General features: G+C 36.1%; 1 protein-coding gene across 1 annotated transcript; it reads right to left on the bottom strand.

The window, feature by feature from the left end:
* Positions 1-874: 874 nt before the first annotated feature.
* TNFAIP6 (TNF alpha induced protein 6) lies at positions 875-18,465 on the bottom strand. The gene is made up of 6 exons (XM_043488228.1): positions 18,286-18,465; positions 13,915-14,052; positions 12,321-12,482; positions 7,957-8,185; positions 5,505-5,545; positions 875-1,578 (listed from the first exon to the last, which is right to left on the bottom strand). The coding sequence occupies exons 1-6, from the start codon at positions 18,377-18,379 to the stop codon at positions 1,400-1,402; spliced, it is 843 nt and encodes a 280-aa protein (XP_043344163.1). The 5' UTR covers positions 18,380-18,465; the 3' UTR covers positions 875-1,399.
* Between the last annotated feature and the right edge of the window lie 310 nt (positions 18,466-18,775).

The following is an 18,775-nucleotide window of genomic DNA, read 5'->3' as shown; positions in this document are numbered from 1 at the left end:
GGATGCCATGATCTTAGTTTTCTGAATGTTGAGCTTTAAGCCAACTTTTTCACTCTCCTCTTTCACTTTCATTAAGAGGCTCTTTAGTTCTTCTTCACTTTCTGCCATAAGGGAGTCATCATATGCAGATGACACCTGCATATCTGAGGTTATTGATATTTCTCCCAGAAATCTTGATTCCAGCTTGTGCTTCATCCAGACCAGTGTTTTTCATGATGTACTCTGCATATAAGTTAAATAAGCAGAGTGACAATATACAGCTTTGACGTACTCCTTTCCCGATTTGGAACGAGTCTGTTGTTCCATGTCCAGTTCTAACTATTGCTTCTTGACCTGCATACAGATTTCTCAGGAGGCAGGTAAGGTGGTCTGGTATTCCCATCTCTTGAAGAATTTTCCAGTTTGTTGTGATCCACACAGTTGAAGGCTTTGGCATAGTCAATAAAGCAGAAGTGGATGTTTTTCTGGAACTCTCATGCCTTTTTGATGATCCAGTGGATGTTGGCTCTGGTTTCTTTGCCTTTTCTAAATCCAACTTGAACATCTGGAAGTTCACGGTTCACATACTGTTGAAGCCTGGCTTGGAGGATTTTGAGCATTACTTTGCTAGCATGTGAGATGAAATGTGCCCTTAATGTGTCCTTAAAACCTGCTATTTTCCTAGTCCATTCACTTTCTAGTTTCCCTAGAAGATACCTTCGTCTACTGAGTGAGTATGGCCCACCTGCCATCCAGCCTACCACCCATCCCATTCAGTGTCATAAAGTTCAGCTGATCTACCTCAAAAAATTTTTTCATTTTAATTAATCTCTGACTCAGTAATTCCACCTCTAGGACCCTATCTTGAATAATTAGAGGGATGTCCAAATACATATTTGTTCAAGGATGTTTATTGAAACAATATTTATAAAAACAACCAATAATTCCCACAATAGAGACAGGTTTACAGAAAGTATGGGACAGTCATACCATGGACATTTTACAGTTATTCAAAATCATGTTTTTGCAGAATACTCAGTGATAGGGGAAAACGTGCATACCATAAAATTCAAGGTTAAAAAAATTTAAGATTTCAAACTGTACCTAGAGTAGGATTCAATAATTTGAAGTACTAATACATACAGATGCATATATACATATACCATGAATTGAAAAATGACTTAAAAGTATGTATAAATTTAATGCTTGCTATTTTTATGCAAGGAGATTATGGGAGATTTTATTTTCTCATTCAAAGTTTTTTGTATTTCCCAGTTTTCCTCAAATTATCAGTTATCACTTTCACATTTAGAAAAATAATAAATAAACATTAATAATAATAATATAAAAGTGAGATCAAAAGTGTTCCAAAAGATAGAAACATAAATACGGAAAGTCTTTTTTTTTTTTTTTTTTGCTTTTATAAATGGCTAAATCTTCCAGCTAAAAAGTTTTTATTTCCAGTAGAAGTAGTACTTGTAGTATTTGCATTCTTTCCTTGACTGGATTTGGATGGAGGATCCACTGCGACATATTTGATTTGGAAACCTCCTGCAGTCACTGAAGCATCACTCAGGAACTTCAATGTCATGACATTTCCTGGGGAGGAGGAAGATGCAGAAGAACCAAGATGTTACTCTTCTTCAATTTAGCTGACAGTTCAAAGACTCATCATTCTCATAGGGGGAATGTAAAAATTCATGAACAAGACTCCTAGAATTCAGAGGTATATTTTCAAGTTGTTGAGTCTGTAGTATCATTGCCAGGTGGAGCAAGGACTTCAGATTTTTCCTGTGGCTCTCTAATCTGTCCTACAGGAAATTTTGTCTATTCTGTTTTAAAAGGTTTTCTTTGTAGAAGGACCATCCATAGAATTACAGGAGAATAGCAGGCAGTTCAAACCAGTGAGATACAGATGGGTTATTTACTAAATGGTGTCAACAAACCTTTGCATTTGTTAAGAAAAAAAAAAGGAAAAAAGCCACAAAGCTAGATCTCTCTTTTAAACAAAGCACTTAACTACATTTTACCTGCATTAAAGACCAACACGTACCAAAAATAAAAAAGAAAAACTTCATTATATGAAATATATAGGAATATTTTTCTTTTTCATGTGGGAAAAGCCTTCTTAATCCAAATCACAAATCCAGATTTCTTTGCAAAACCCCCATACACACTGAATGCTAATTTCTTTTGTCAAGCACAGCTCTAAGTGTCTTTCATCTTATTTTCCACAGCAACATGATGAGGTGCCTACTACTAAAATAATCATTTTATAGATGAGATTGAGGCACAGAGAGCCTGAGTAGCTTGGCCAAGGCCACAGGGTTTTAAATGGCAGAACCAGGTTTGAACCTAGAGTTCATGCTCTGGTCTACTAAACTCTTTTCAAACTTGGGAGAGCTGCTTAAATGAAAAAAGAAATTTTTTCTTGTAGACAACTCAACTGGTTGAAATAAAAATTGGCACAGTAGGGCCTAGTGCTAATTTGCTGGCATCTATCCACATCTATGGCTTCCCATGTGGCATAGTAGTAAAGAATCCGCCTGCCAATGCAGGAGACACAAGAGTTGTGGGTTTGATCCCTGGGTCAGGAAGATTCCCTGAAGAAGGAAATGGCAACCCACTCCAGTATTCTTGCCTGGAAGATTCTATGAACAGAGGAGCCTGGTGGGCTACAGTCCGGGGGGTCGCTAAGAGTCAGACTCGACTGAACATACACACACACACACCTAAGTGACCCCAAAATTTCACTTTTAGGAATTAACTCTTAAAAAAAAAATAGCACTAACAAGTAGAAGTATGAAAATATTTAGGGGACTTCCCTGGTGGTTCAGTGCCTAAGACTCTGCATTCCCAATACTGGGAGCCAGGGTTCAATCCCTTGTCAGGGAACTAGATCCTACATGTGACAACTAAGACCCAGCACAGACAGATAAATAAATATTTTGGGGGGGCTCCAAAATCACTGCAGATGGTGACTGCAGCCATGAAATAAAAAGACGCTTACTCCTTGGAAGTAAAGTTATGACCAACCTAGACAGCATATTAAAAAGCAGAGACATTACTTTGCCAGCAAAGGTCCATCTGGTCAAGGCTATGGTTTTTCCAGAAGTCATGTATGGATGTGAGAGTTGGACTGTGAAGAAAGCTGAGCACCGAAGAATTGATGCTTTTGAACTGTGGTGTTGGAGAAGACTCTTGAGAGTCCCTTGGACTTCAAGAAGATCCAACCAGTCCATCCTAAAGGAAATCAGTCCTGGGTGTTCATTGGAAGGACTGATGCTGAAGCTGAAACTCCAATACTTTGGCCACCTCATGTGAAGAGTTGACTCTTTGGAAAAGACCCTGATGCTGGGAGGGATTGGGGGCAGGAGGAGAAGAGTTGACAGAGGGCGAGATGGCTGGATGGCATCACCGACTCGATGGACATGAGTTTGGGTAGACTCTGGGAGTTGGTGATGGACAGGGAGGCCTGGTGTGCTGCAATTCATAGGGTTGCAAAGAGTCAGACATGACTGAGCAACTGAATTGAACTGAACTGAGTGAAATGTTGAGTAGCAAAAGACAAGAAAATCAGAAACAAATGCCTTCAGGGTGTTAAATATTGGTGTATGACAAATTTTGGCACCTATTAAGAGTCATTAAAAAGAACTAGAGTGATCTAAATATACAGGGCTTCCCAATTCTACTGTGACTTTGAAGTGGCTCCATAGTCTCCATGTACATAATGTTTGTTTGTTATAGGAGGACGTCTGGAAAGATGGACACCATGTGGTTGTCCAATGCCTTTCTTGGGTAGGGAGAGGAGAAGAGTGGGCACTTTCTTTCCTCATATACCTTTTATTAAAGTGGTACAACTATGGGTAGTTTTTAGTTTATTTTCTGTTTTTGTTTTTTAATATAAATATCCTGGGTTGAGTAAGCACATATTTAAGAAGAAAACTAGATCAAAATGTTAACAGCATTATCTCAACTGAGAGGATAGTACTTTAAACTTATTTTATATATTCTTTTTCTATTACTCTGTATCAGTGTGTATTCTTCCTGCTGTTTTGCGAAATCTTTGGCATTTTATTTAACTATGTTCTTTCTGTTGATTTGTTTCTCTTTGAATAATAAATTGTGTGGGTTTTTCTTTTTTTAGTTTCTTGCAGTTGTGCCAGAAAAACACTGATTTGGTGTTACATTTGGAGTCTGTTTTAGACAAAACAAGAAAAATGTCAAGTTTCAGGCTTCCTTTGGATTCTCCCTCTGTTTCACTTTTTTTTTAAGTAGAATTCTCATCCCCCTCCCAACTACCCTCCTACATCTCATAAAGTGTCTTCTTTTAGTTTTCTGTTAACATGAAATATGTTCTCAAGTAAAGAATAAGAGATAAATAAAAAGTTTAAAAGATTGCTCTTCCTAAGGAGATTGTGACATAGTAATGAATTAATAAACTTTAAGCATTAATCATTCCAGTATTGAACAAGAATTTCCATCTCTTGTAATGATTCATCAATGAAAACTGCATGCACTGCAAAGCTAGGGTGTGGGACTAATTTAGCTTGTAGTATCTCAGTTTAGGGACTGTTTGGAATTTGCAATTCAATGTAGCTTTGGTGTTTTTAGTTGCAGAAGTATTGTGGTTTTTTTTTTTTTTTTTTTTTAATGTCTCGGAGGAAAAATAGAGCAAGCCAGAATGCCAATTACTGGTACGAGTGATGAAAATAAAGAAAAAAATGAAGACATCGAAGAAAGTAAAAGTTATTAGCCAGAAAGTAGCAGTTTGAGGCAATAGCAGTGGTATTGCTCATTGCTATAAATCTATGCTGCTCTTGGAACATCTCTTGGCGCACATTTCAAGGAACAGCCTCATAAAATAATTGGCAAGAGGAAAAAGATTCGGAAAACACTGCTCACTATAGGTAGGCTTTTAAGATTAACTATGTGTAATTAGCATAGTAAAAGTTCTCTAACGTCTTCTAACAAAGAAACCTGTTTAACGTTGTTTAACCCAATGTTTCCCCAATTTACCTGACCTTAGAGCCCTTTTATCATGTAATATCTATTAAAAACACCTAACAGAACTGTGATCTTCACAAGACTTTCTTGGGATTGCTGTACTAATGTGAAAATGCAATAAATACAACTTAAAATTTTTTTCAGTGATGAAAGATATTTTTAACAACTTGACAAATTACTTTAATCCTTTATCGTATCGATGAAGTTTGGGCCTTTTGTTACCACATCTTATGGGAATTATAAGATACAGCAGTATTTATGGATTTGCAGACTCAAGACTATCTCAGACTGCATTTCCTGCAAGTAACCAGAGACTACACACGTTTTAAAGTATAAATAGAAAAAAAAATAATAATAATAAAGTATAAATAGTTCTTTGCCTTTTACAAGCTAGCAAGCCATGTCTGTCTTCAGTTCTCAACTTTAAAAAGTTATGTAGTAATAACTATTGGATCGTTCACTTTCAGTGACACTGAGAAAGCAAATCATAGTTTTATTCCTCGATTTAGAGCCATTACCTGTACTAATGATGTCTTCTGGAAGCTCATCTCCACAGTATCTGAAAGAAAATTTTTAAAAAGGAGAGGTCACATGAATGATTATAATATAGCTCTTGCAAGTAACTAACTGATAATTGATGTACTTTGTATTTCCCCTAAGAGGTGCGTGTGTGCTCAGTCGTGCCTGACTTTTTGCAACCCCATGGACTATAACCTGCCAGGCTCCTCTGTCCATGGAAATTTTCCAGGCAAGAATACTGGAGTGGGATGCCATTGCCTACTCCAGTTCCTCTAAGTAACGGCTCACTTTTCTATTATTTACAACATTTTATTGTTTATTTATTTTTACTAGAATTTATAAGAGAGCCTGCGTGAGTGCTAAGTTGCTTCAATGTGTCTGACTCTGTGTATGGACCGTATGGACCGTATGGACCGTAGCCCGCCAGGTTCCTCTATCCATGGGATTCTCCAGGCAAGAATACTGAAGTGGGTTGCCATGCATTCCTCCAAGGAATTTTCCCGACCCTGGGATTGAACCCAAGTCTCTTACATCTCCTGCACTGGCAGGAGGGTTCTTTACCACTAGAGCCACCTGGAAAGCCCTTGAAAGAGAGAAGAGAGGCTAAAATATTGTTTCAAATAGCCTTCTTGCAGTATTGAGACTCTTAGGAAAGAAACTGTGGCATTTCTGCTCTGTGTGTCTACAAAGTTTTTTGTGTGGTAGACAATTTTAATCCATTTGGGAAATTTTAAAAATTTGTTTCTGATTAATCTCATGATGTTTTCTTCACAGTTAAAGAAGAATGAGGGGGGTAAGACTGATTTAAAAAGGAAAAAATTACATTGGACCTTATAAGATGATGTGATTTTTATCTGAATCATGGCATGAAAGGAATTCCCTTGTACATAATTATATTAAAAAAATGGTTTTTGTTAGTTTCTAAAGAAAAAGTAGTTTATTCCAGAGAAGGAGAAAGTCTATCATAAAGGTAAATCACACAATATAATCCAGTAAATAACAAATTAGCCTGTAGATTAAAAAGTTATTTTATCTAGAACTGTAATTGATTTCTGAAACTAGATTTAGAATAAAAATATTATCTTAAGTGCCAAGATAGGAGGTCCATTCTTTCAAAAAAGACTTTGTTCTTAATTCCTCAGATCCCACTTCTAGTCTTCTTCAAACTATTTTTTAAAACTATTTATATTTTTTTCCATAGTAGTAGTCTCAGCTAAACAACAAAACAACAACAACAAAAAACATTTTCCATCCAAAAACTGCTGTTCATTTATGCAATAAATACCTTTGTTTTTCTTTCTATTTAAGTTACAGATTTCAAAGTCAATAAAAAGATATTGTCTATTATTTTAAATTATCCCCACTACTATTTTCTTTCATTAAATTACTATCATGGATAATAGAGAATTGATAACTGACAATCCATTGATGATAGATATTTTAAAATACACTAAGTGGGGACCTGAATATGTAAAACACCTACCTGTGCTCTCTTTAATTTATAATATTTCATACAGTGTTGCAAAATTTGTACTGTAAAATTTAAACTATATTAAAGATATTGGGTCGGAGAAAGCAATGGCAACCCACTCTAGTACTCTTGCCTGGAAAACCCCATGGACAGAGGAGCCTGGTAGGCTGCAGTCCGTGGGGTCGCTAAGAGTTGGAAATGACTGAGCGACTTCTCTTTCACTTTTTACTTTCATGCATTGGAGAAGGAAATGGCAACCTACTCCAGTGTTCTTGCCTGGAGAATCCCAGGGACGGCAGAGCCTGGTGGGCTGCCGTCTATGGGGTCGCACAGAGTCGGACACGACTGAAGTGACTTAGCAGCAGCAAAGATATTGGGTGAGAACACGCACCAAAAATATTGTGTCCCAGCATCTTGAAAAACCAGGAGAGAAATACTGAGGAAAGGAACATTTGTTTTTTCATGACAAAGAAAGCTATTTTTAAGAAGATATCCATTGTATAATTAGCTAAACTGTATGAGAGAAGGGGCTCTAGTGTACTTATTTACCTCATATCATAATGCTTAGTACAATGCTTTGTATGCAGAAGAAAGGCAACAATTACTGAATTTATAATTATATAGTAGGTTGACAGAAATCAGAACACTTAAAAACCCCAACAAATTTCCCATCCTACATATCTTCTTTCTCCTGTTAGTCAAATCTTGAGGTCTACATAAATAGAATATTTAACTGTTACAATTTAACAAATCAAAAAGTAGCTATCACTATTTTAATCATAAGTAGAGGTAGCAGCTGACTATGGCTTGTTAGGACTAACACTGCAAAGAAAAATCTTGGTTAGGAAAGGAAAGGATGTTGCAGGGGAATAGATAAACTGGAAAATCAATATTATAGGGACAGTTGGGGAGAAATTAAAGAAGCATCATGCAAAATATCAGATGTCCATTAGCTTCCTGTATGGAGAAGCAACACATACCTTCCCACAAAGCCATGGACATCATCATAACTGTCGTATACTTCAACATAGTCAGCCAAGCAAGCTGGGTCATCTTCAAGGTCAAAGTCCAAAAAACTCAGGTGAATGCGCTGACCATACTTGAGTCTAATGTGCCAGTAGCAGATTTGGTTATCATCATACTCATTTGGGAAGCCTGGAGATTTAAAAATTCTCTTTGGATCTGTAAACACACCACCACACTCCTTTGCTGAAATGAGAAAAGAAAAAAAAAAAAAAGCTTTTAAAAAGATGACTCCTACTTTAAAAAAATATTCATTTCTTAATGTCCATCTATTTAGTACTTTTTATGAAGTAAAAATAAAGACATGAATAAATATATAGCCTCCATAGTATATTGTGTGTAATTGTAGCTGAAGAATAACTATTTTTTGTTAATAGTTGCTAAATTCTCGAAAATAAACATAGACCACTTGTGATTTTTTTAAAAAAGTAAAGTAGCAAAAAAATAATTGTGCTCCTGTTTACATTTCTTGCTCTGTTCACATTTTAAGCATAGAGCACACATCTTAAGTGCATACTTAAATGTGTTTTGACAAATATTGATACATATACCTACCTGTATTTCCAACATATACCTACTTCACCAACATATATCTACATCACCAACTATGACAGGGGTTTTGTCCTGTGGTGTAACCACTGTGTCTTCGGGGACTTGAACACTTAGAATAATACATCCAATAAATTCTGTTTGGAAAATCCTTATAAAGACCACTAGGGAACTTGAAGGTCATTCTAATCCAGTTAAAAGGAAGAATTGATAATCATTCTACACTCCTTTTATTGGTTTAAATTAGCAACTTAATTCTAATACTATTTGAGGATTTGGTGGAGATATCTATGTTGATTTTTTCAAGTCATTTACCATTTCATAGATTTCTGTCATGTCCCATAACCTCTTATAAGAGTGAACAATCTCTGCCAGAACAGTAATTTTGCAGTATGACGTAGAAGGAAAGCTATAGAAGGGTCCCAGTTCATTTTAATTACATATCAACTAAATGTCTAGTGTCTTAAAAAAACGATAGAAACTGGAAATTCAAAAATAATCTGAGTGGTGGTGTGGAGGTCGTGACTCTGGTAGTATTCAAAGATATTTTTATTGTATCAATTAGAGGCTTTTTACAAGAATATTCTTTTTAAAAATAACTATGATAAAAAATTTTGCTAGAATCCTTAACACCATAGAGGTTAAGGAGCTTGTGTCCCCAGAGCAGAACAGGCTCTTAGAAAGCCTGGGGAGTGACAAGGAAGGTCAGCAACCTAGTCTGAGCTCGGTGATCAGTCCGTACCTCAGTGTCTTCATTGATAAAATAAATGTAGTCATGCCTCTTCTGTTACCTCCCTCACAGCACAATTTTGAAGATAAATATAGAGGATAGCTTAACGGTATTATGCAAAGTGTAAGCTATTCATATTGTGTTATTAAATCTTATAAAATATATAGTGTTTATGTGCATGTAAGGGGCTTCCCTGGTGGCTCAGATGGTAAAGAATCTGCCTGTAATGCAGGACACCGGGGTTGGATCCCTGGGTTGATAAGATTCCCCTGGAGAAGGGAATGGCTACCCACTCCAGTATTCTTGCCTGGAGAACTCCACGGACAGAGGAGCCTGGTGGGCTATACAGTCCATGGGGTCTCAAAGAGTCAGACATGACTGAGCGACTAACAAGTGCCCACTTTGGGAGTGATTTTCCCTGTCCCATAGCATCCTACATTTACATATATATAATATCTATATAGAAATAATATTTATATATGTGTGTGTGTGTGTGTATATATATATATATATATAGCCCCGTGTCTTGTGGTTTGCACTATCTTACTTCCCCATCCAGGGATTGAACCCACACCCTTGGCAGTGAAAGTACAAAGTCCTAACCACTGGATCGCTAGGAAATTCCCAGCCTCCTGTATCTTTGATGTATTTATCACTAGATTAGGGAAAAATCCAAAATATTGAACTTCTTTGGTTGTATATTTAGCTATACCTATCAGCTCTATATTTCATGTTACGTATAACTGTTGCCTCATCTCTGGCTTATTTAGAAAATGACAGATTTATGAAGCAGACTTCTTAAATCTGACTTTATAAATGTGAGCACTGACTGCTAATTGGTTGAGAAGTGTTTATGCAGGAGGGAGTCAGCATCATGCCACATGGTCAGAACTTGAATGAGCGAGGCTACCTCTGTACACTTCAGAATGACCCTGTTCTTCCTTGCTTCAAGCAGCTGTAACTTGGCGATACTGATTAATTAATGATCATTAATTTATTTTCCTGATACTGTTATGATTTTTTTCATTCCAGTCGTACATTTTTCTGTACGATTCTGTACACATTTTCCTAGAGTGAAAAGTACTCAGCCTCTATGAGAAATAAATACAACTTACAAAAATTTGTAAGTTAAGTTGGCATTCTTATAAAAGAGCAATGAAATGTACAGAATCCTAGGAGACTTGTTCTTACTCAATTCTCAGCTTACTTTTAGATTCAGTGACATGCTGATTATTTAGGATGTGGTTAACCTGAAGGGGACTGGGGGCCGCCTGAACTAGCAATGGGAGAAGCACAGTTCCCTAAAAAACGATTGGAATGAAAAAAAAATCATAACAGTATCAGGAAAATAGTGATTATTAATTAATCAGTATCTCCAAGTTAGAGTAAAAAGAGAAGTGCCTATATAAATATATTTAAGGAAAAGGGGGAATTCCCTGGTGGCCTAGCGGTTTGGATTCTGGGCTTTCACTGCCTTGGCCTGTGTTCAATCCCTGGTTGGGGAACTGAGATCTTGCAAGCACTGTAGCACAACGCCCCCCCCCAAAAAAAAAAAAAAGGAAGAGAGGAGGGGAGAGAGAGGAAAAGGAGGATATAAATTATTAACAATGACTAAATATAGGACTGAATGTTGTATGCGTGTTTGCGTGCTCAGTTGGATCCAACTCTTTGCGACCCCATGGACTGTAGCTAGCCAGGGTCCTCTGTCCCCAGCCAAGAATACTGGAGTGGGTTGCCATTTCCTACTCCATAAATGTAGTATAGTATAGGCTTAACGTATGTCAAAGTGGTTTGAAAGAGTCTATATGAATGTGCTGTAAGTATTTATTCAGATTTTGTCTCAAGTGGGAGTAGGTGATAACACTAGACAAAATTCTCTTCTACCAGAATACATATTCTTTTGAGATATAGGTTAGCTACAAACATGAGAAACTGCTCTCCAATGACTAATATTATTAAACGATAACAAATTCTATAAAGCTATGCTAGAACTTCACTGTAACTCTCCTACTGTTACAGACTTTCTCATAAAGTAGATACAAATGGGATACCACCTGAGGATATTTATGATCATAAATATAGGAAATAATTTGTGACATGTTGTAACAGTTTGTAATATTATCCTGGGGGAAATAAATCCCCAGTCTACTTTTTTCTCTAAGAGCATGGAGCAAGAATTACTCTTCATAGTAATTATGATGAGTTAATTTTCTCTTTAAAGTTTTCCTGACTATAATCAACCATGGAAAAAGAATATGAATAAAATATGTACTATATAATAATAACTAGAATATCCAGTTTAAAAAAACACAGAGTGGGAGTTGCTTAGTTTGGAAATTTAAGTATTTATACACAAAAAGAAATTAGGAAAAACAATTTGTTTATTCTGTCTCCTTTTTCTCATTCTATTAAAAGGATAACTTTGAACAGTTAACATTTTGCAGTATTATACTACTTCATAGTTTTAACTAATTCACTGTGATAAGTTTATAATCTGCTTTTTTTTTTTTTTCCCTTTGTGCTCAGGAAGTTCCCTGGCACAGAAAACTAAATTTGAGATCTCACTTGCCTACTAATTATCAGCTGTCTGATCTGGGGAAAGTACTTAAGTTCTTGAACTTTCAGTTTCCTGAATTCTAAAATGAGTATAACAATAACTCCTTGCAGAGTTGTGAACATTAAGTGACAGTGTGGATGAAGGGACATAAGTCAGCGTTTGGCACAGCATAACCATTCTATGAATGGTAGTTGTTATTATAATTACCATTACTGGGGACTTCCCTGGTGGTCAAGTACGTAAACGTCTGGCTTGCAGTGCAGAGCCTGCAGGTTTGATCCCTGGCTGGTGAACCAAGATCCCACATGCCATGGGGAAGCTGAGCCCACATGCTGCAACTAAGACCTGATGCAGCCAAATGTATATTTAAAAAATTTTTTTTAATTATCATTATTAAATTGATTTGTCTCTGGAAGAAGAAGACATTTCTTTTTCATAACATGTAACTGTTTTTGTATAGGATAAAATTACTGTTTTCCACAAACCATGTGGGTTGTAGCAGTAGGCGTCCCATCTTTCACTTCTATTGAGACGGATTCCGTAATCGATAATACCAGTTTTTCCAAATCCACAGTTGGGCCCTGGCTTCACAATAGGGTATCCAACTCTGCCCTTGGCCATCCACCCAGCAGCACAGACATGAAATCCTGCAAGACAGTGGAAGGGTAATGGCTTAACTTGTATGTTCCCTCCGCTGAGCAAAGGTTATCTCAACCAAGATGGCCCCTCCCAACAGGAACAGTGTCTTAACTGCCGAAATCCAGTTTACGTATAAGGGGAAAAACGGTTTTCTTAAAAAATAAAGTTTGAACACATAATAAAAGTTCTTATAACATCTGACTTTTACTAGAAAATGATATCTTGGCAAAAAAAAAAAAAAAGATGGACTAAGAAATGATAATACCAGGGATATGAAAACAATCCAATTTCAGAGCTGGCTTCTTTTCACAAATGACCCTACTAGTGCCATGAAATAACTAAAATTAACACCAATACTGAAAACATTTTTTTCAAATGATAGTGTCTCTTTCAGAATCAATTAAGATATTTCTAATATTTTTAAAAATTTGAATAAAGATAAAAGCACTCAACATTTCAAACAAAGCCTCAGCCCTGTTTTCCTTGCTCAGCTTTGGAGGCTCTTTTAATATTTGCCAATGCCATCCAAGAACGATTTGATGACAAGTCCCTGGTGGCTAGTAATGGCTCTGGCTTTTGCATGCATCATTCCAGTTACTATGTCACACACAGCCCTGTGGGTATAGACTGAACAGTCATCTGGGGAAGACTCTGGGCCATTTTTGAAAACACCTTTATTTTTGTCTTGGGTAATATATAATATTTGCATGAGCTTTGCCAGGTGTGTTCCTATAAACAAAGGGATTTCTTTAATGGAGAAGATAATTCTGAATGGAGGTGGCCTTTTGGATTCTCCTGAAAATCCAGGAGAGACAGTAGCAGCCTCCTCGCCCTATCCCAACCCCCAGCGTTTATTATAAAGAAGCAAACAGTATTCGTTAATTACTGGGTTTTCACCAGGTATCCTGACATCAACTTCCCAGTATCTTCCATCTTTACAACTCTTTTCCTCATGGCTTTTGATCCTAAAGTACAAATGCATTCTCCCACTTAATGTAAAAAAAGAAAAGGAAAAACTTGAAAAAAAAAATCACTAAATTCACTGTTTCTTCTACCAAGTGAATTTCTTTGTAAGATTCAGCATAGCAACATCATTTAACAGCTGAGGAAACCCACAGAGATCAAGAAAAGATAAAATGGTATAATATTAGAAATGAATAGCAATGGCATTAGAATTAATGAGGAAATTAAATGATATCGAGATGATATCTTCATTTTCTTTTGACTTTAATTTATTTGTTCTGAATGGGAGGTAACCCCAACTCAGTTGCTTGTTTTAGAAACTGTCCATCATCTAGCTGTAGGCAGAGACAATGGGAGAAGCCAGAGGAACTATTAGCAGAGGTGGAGAAGTAAGTCTTAATAAGAGGTTGCAGGAAAGGTGGAAAAATTTTTTTCCCAAGGGTGAAAAAGAAGAAATATTATGTTCAAAGAAGTTACCAATTTTTCTGGCTGCCTCTAACTGCTTGTAGGTGGCAAGATGGCCACCTTCATATTCACACACCGCCTTCGCTTCTGCGTAGGTGAGCTTGTATTTGCCGGACCGCGCTTCCCTGTGGTACACGCCTGCTGCTTGTTCTGTGAATTCACAAAATGTCGTAAATGCACTGTTACCCATTCTTGTCGAACAAGGGAAATTTTGTGGCCTCATCTGGAAGATTACATCAGCTATTGTTCCTGCCAAAGGGTTCCCTGGGTCGGCTGCCTTGAATGGCTGAGTTTTCATTGTTAGAAAGCTTTGGGAAACATTATGAATGAGGGGAATTTTGGGGGGACACAGAGAGAAACTTGAGACTAAGTTATGTTTTTGAACTGAGAGCCCAAAAGAAAGTTTTAATACAGCATTGTATTTCTGCACTATCCAAAGGTGATAAAGTTTTAACTTGTTTTTTGGCTTTGTTTTAAAAACTTGGAAAGATAAGCACTAGGAAAAGAAAAAGAGTCAAAGGCAAAAGAACCACTGAAAATTGGCTCATAATGAAGGAGAAAAATAAGCCAAAATATCCATTTGAGGGAAATGAGTAATGCAATATAATTGAGAATTTAGTAAACAAATCAAAAACTGAGGAACAGTTTGAAAGAATCCAAAGGCACCAAATAGTGCATTAAAGAAAAGAAAAATAGATATAACTACAGCTGAGAAAAAGTGGGACACACCTAACTACCAGTTCCTAAGTTCTTTACCTGGCTTGTCTTTTTTCAGTTCACATTTGTTCCCAGCACATTTTAGATGGTATTAAGTCATATGTGAGCCGTCTCCTAGTAGATCACTGTTTAAATTGATTGTTTTGAGTTTGGAGTGTATTTTGCCATAGAAACAATGTGAAAAGATTCCCAGGACAATAGTCATAGCATAGCTCTAATAGTTCTGTGTAGACTATCAAGATTATTGTTAAGTTTGTGTACCCCGACCTGTGTAATCAGCCACCATTAAGACCATTTCCAACAAGAATTTGTGTTTCTAGCCTTGCAGCAAGATATGAATCCAGCAGTATTAGAAATACTGTTCTTTACTCTCTACCCAAAGCTGAAGTTGACAATGTCAATTCAATAGGAGATGCTGCTTGGCATTTTCCCTGCTTTTCTAGACTCATGAGATCCTGCTCTTATACCTTATATAGTAAAAGCCTATCACGCATACACAGCACGTTAGTCAGTCTGATACTTAGAGGTCAGAAAGCACAAGGAGCATCAAAGTCATTTGCCCTTTTGAGAGTTACATACTTTCCAAGTGTCCTTCATAGGTAAAGCCTCATTAACTCAACTTTTACCAGCTTCCAGTGTAGCTGTTTTAAGAATTTACTATGAGGTACTTTGCTAGGTTCTGGGGAATCAAGCCCTGTGCTAATGGGCAAGGCAAGTACATCTATTTTGAAGTACAGGGATACTGAGGCTTTTAGTAGAGAAGAGAGGCATGTAGTACTTAGTAATATATGTGATGGAGATGATTGTTACTTTTTAAAAATGTTAGAATTGTATTTGTTCTGTAAAAGATCTTTATTTGAAAAAAATTTGATTATTTTGTCTGCCCAGTGTTTCTCAAACTAAAATTTCCTTTATATTTTAGTCCCCAAATAAAAATCTGATGTATTAGAAACAAGACAGCAAGCTAAGTCCCACATCACCAAATGAAGGCTTAAGTATAATTTCAGCTCACCCAGAAATGGAATCAAAAGCCTACTTTTTTGCTAATAAAACTTCCTTATCTTGCTCCTTTCTGCCTATGAAAGTTTTGCATTTCGTACCACTCCTTGGAGCTCCTTCTGTTAAATTGGATGCTGCCAAATTCAAATGGATTTTTGCTCAGAAAACTCAAAAGTTTAAGTATGCCTCAGTTTTTCTTTTAACAGGTTTGGAGGGGAAAAAGATAAACAGAAAGATTAAAAAATAATTTTAAGTTTTCTTCCCAGTAGTTTTTCTGAAAACTTTGGTACCTCTTGAAACTTGTCTGTAATAAGATAGTAACTTACATAGTAGCAATGTCTATTCTATAATTTTTAATGGATTAAATGATATTAATATTCCACATTGCTCCTGAAAGAGACCCAAACTTCCCATTATCTTGCCTTATGAACAAGTTGAGAACTCTTGGCATGTGTACTTGAATATTTTAAGCACAGATTTATTTTAAAGTATTTCTTAATCCAGAATTTATACTACTAAAATGGTCCTTTGAATAATGAGTCTTAATCTAAAGAGTTTCACCTTTCAGAAGAAGTAATTATTTTTCTAGTTGTCATTCATTAAAATTGAAAATCTGCTTAACCAATAATTTCCTTTTCCTTTTATTAATAGTTAAGCGGTAAACACTAGCAGGTTGGCTCTGATTTCTACTTCTGGTTCTGTCATAGACCAGTTGTGTGACCTTGTATTAATTACTGCCTGAACCTCAGTTTCTTCACCTAGCAAATGGGAATAATGACAGTTATTTTTTGGAATATACAAACCATGAAACCTATAAGCATTGTTTCTGGATCCTAGTAGGAGCTCATGATAATGTTACTTTTCCTTTCTCCTTTTTCAGATTCAAAACAATGGTTAAAAGGAATTGCTTATTTGTACATTTTTAAATTTTCCATTTAAACTAGTTGAAGTCACTTGTCCTTATGTGTCTTAAAATTTACTATTTAAGAAATTAGAGTATACAAGAGTTAAAAATAAACCTTAGGGTCCCTTACTTCAGACTTCTCATTTTACCAGCATGGAACTGAGACCAAGAATTTTAAGTGCCTTGTTCTTGATAGTTGCTAGCAGATTCCTGCCTTCTAATTCAACTCTCTTCCCCCTCTAAACAGTTTTCTAATACTACATTGATCTAACCAACTGTAAACAGTTTATGCCAGGCTGGCTGGTCAATAATTTGTCCCACTTTGAAGCAATATGCAATCACTCCAGGCCTCAGATGTGCAGCATACTATTAACAAATATTTGGGTTTACTTCCCTCTACCTCTGGGACAGAACTTCTATTGTCCAGGTTTCTATTTTGGTGATATACAACATCACTAAAAAAAAAACAAAACCAAAACTCCATTTTACTTCATCATTAGATAATTTGACAGAATTTCAGTTTATCCATTTGGGTTCAACTCTTACTAGCTTTATGATCCTTTTTTTCATTTCTGACAAATAGGTGTGTTTCCCAAGTTCAATGGTGTGTAATGAAAATAAACAGAAAGACTTGCTCATTCCTCTAGTAAATTCCAGACCCCATCTTGGCCAAATGGATTGCACTGTTCAGCATGAAAGTAGTTCACTGGCTCAAGCTGAAAAAAGAGGCGGTAAGGCTGTGCATTGCAAATCGAGTTTTTTAATGAAATCCGCATGGCTGTAGTTATTACCAGAAAGAACTACGCTGAAAGGGAAGATATTCTACAACTCTGTGCTGTTTAGCAAGCATAAAATCAAGATCTAGGTTAATTTTGCTTTCTCTTTATTTCTCTGTTTTATATAAGGATCTGTCAATTTTCTTCTTGAGCAATTCAAAAAAATTTCATCATCAGATACAACAGTGAACAATAAAGCAATAATAATCTGTGTCATGAGAATTAAAACATTGTTTAGCGTACTCTATGGAGCATTTGGGGTTTTATCTATTTAGCGTTTTTTGTTCTATTGTTTATATTCTCAGTTAGGCCTGTGTCATTTCCTTACATTTAACAAAACAAAACAACAAAAGAAACTTTCCTTGTCTAACAGAAGAGGTAGGAAAGTATTTAAATGGCTAGCTTAAACAAAAGAAATCAACTGATAAGAATGCATTCAGAAATACAAGCTTTTTTGATTTTTTCTATATTACAAGATGGCTTTGTAAAACTAGTTGAAAGATGTTTGGAAAAACATGAGAGATACTACAGGTCAGAGTGCACACAGCAGTGATTGTAAAATTATTTTATATTCCAGTTTACCTGTTATAATTCTCTTATGGTTACCTGTTATGAAATCTGACTGCAAATGCATTCAAATAAGAACAAAATAATGTATTAGTAACTTTATTTTGTTAAAGACACTATCCCCATTATACTACCACACCTGCTTTGAAAATTTTAAAGGACATATTCATATGGACTATAAATATTAACCTCTATTTTCTACTCAACAGTTCACTTTATAAAAAGCTATTCTAAAATTTTAGAAGGCAGGAACACTTAAAAAAAAATGGTATATACACTCCATCAGCTGTTTTTCCCAAACAATTTTCTTAGAAAACATCAGCCTTAAATAGAAGAGAAAAATTTACAGCTTTGATTCACTTCTGTATGAATTCAAAGAAGTGACTTCCCCAGCAAGAAGCTATGAGTGAAGTTTCTTACCAAGCCATATGGAGTTATGAAAAATTCCGTTCTTGAATCCCCATCCGTGAGCCTCTTCCCATAGAAAGACAAATAAGTAAATTAAGATGATCATATCTCAGTCGTGGAGAAGGAATGTCCTGTTAGGGGCTGCTCGGGATAAATTCTCAGAGCAGAGACTGAAATGTGTCTGAACATCTGGTTTCCACATCTTTTAAATGTTTTTTTTTTTTTTTTTCAGCTGTGAGGTCAGCAAGCGCTCTCCAATGGCATTTTCTGCTGTAGAATTACACAATTAACTCACTGTCTGAGGCAAATCCTCTGACTCATTTGCATTGGCAACTCAAACTAAGGATATAGGACGATCATCTACGTTTTAAAATTCACTTACTTGGAAAGGAGACCATTTATTCTGTCTGTCACGGACACTTTCCTATTAGGAAGTTCTTTATAACTTGGTGCAGATTCAGCAGTGATTTCAAAAAACAAAAGAAAGACACTTCAGTAGGAA

Source organism: Cervus canadensis, chromosome 15 (assembly GCF_019320065.1).
Source record: "Cervus canadensis isolate Bull #8, Minnesota chromosome 15, ASM1932006v1, whole genome shotgun sequence".
Classification (NCBI taxonomy): domain Eukaryota; kingdom Metazoa; phylum Chordata; class Mammalia; order Artiodactyla; family Cervidae; genus Cervus; species Cervus canadensis.
The sequence above is the reverse complement of the archived record's forward strand: the minus strand, read 5'-3'. Positions and strand labels throughout refer to the sequence as shown.

What these genes read in the sequence shown, in the direction of transcription:
- TNFAIP6 (XM_043488228.1), bottom strand. Translation starts at nt 18,379, where the DNA reads ATGATCATCTTAATTTACTTATTTGTCTTTCTATGGGAAGAGGCTCAC. An exon ending in TCATAACTCCATATGGCTTG is followed by an intron (nt 14,053 to 18,285) that starts GTAAGAAACTTC and finishes GTGAATTCACAG; the next exon opens with AACAAGCAGCAGGCGTGTAC. An exon ending in GTCCATGGCTTTGTGGGAAG is followed by an intron (nt 5,546 to 7,956) that starts GTATGTGTTGCT and finishes ATTTTCTTTCAG; the next exon opens with ATACTGTGGAGATGAGCTTC.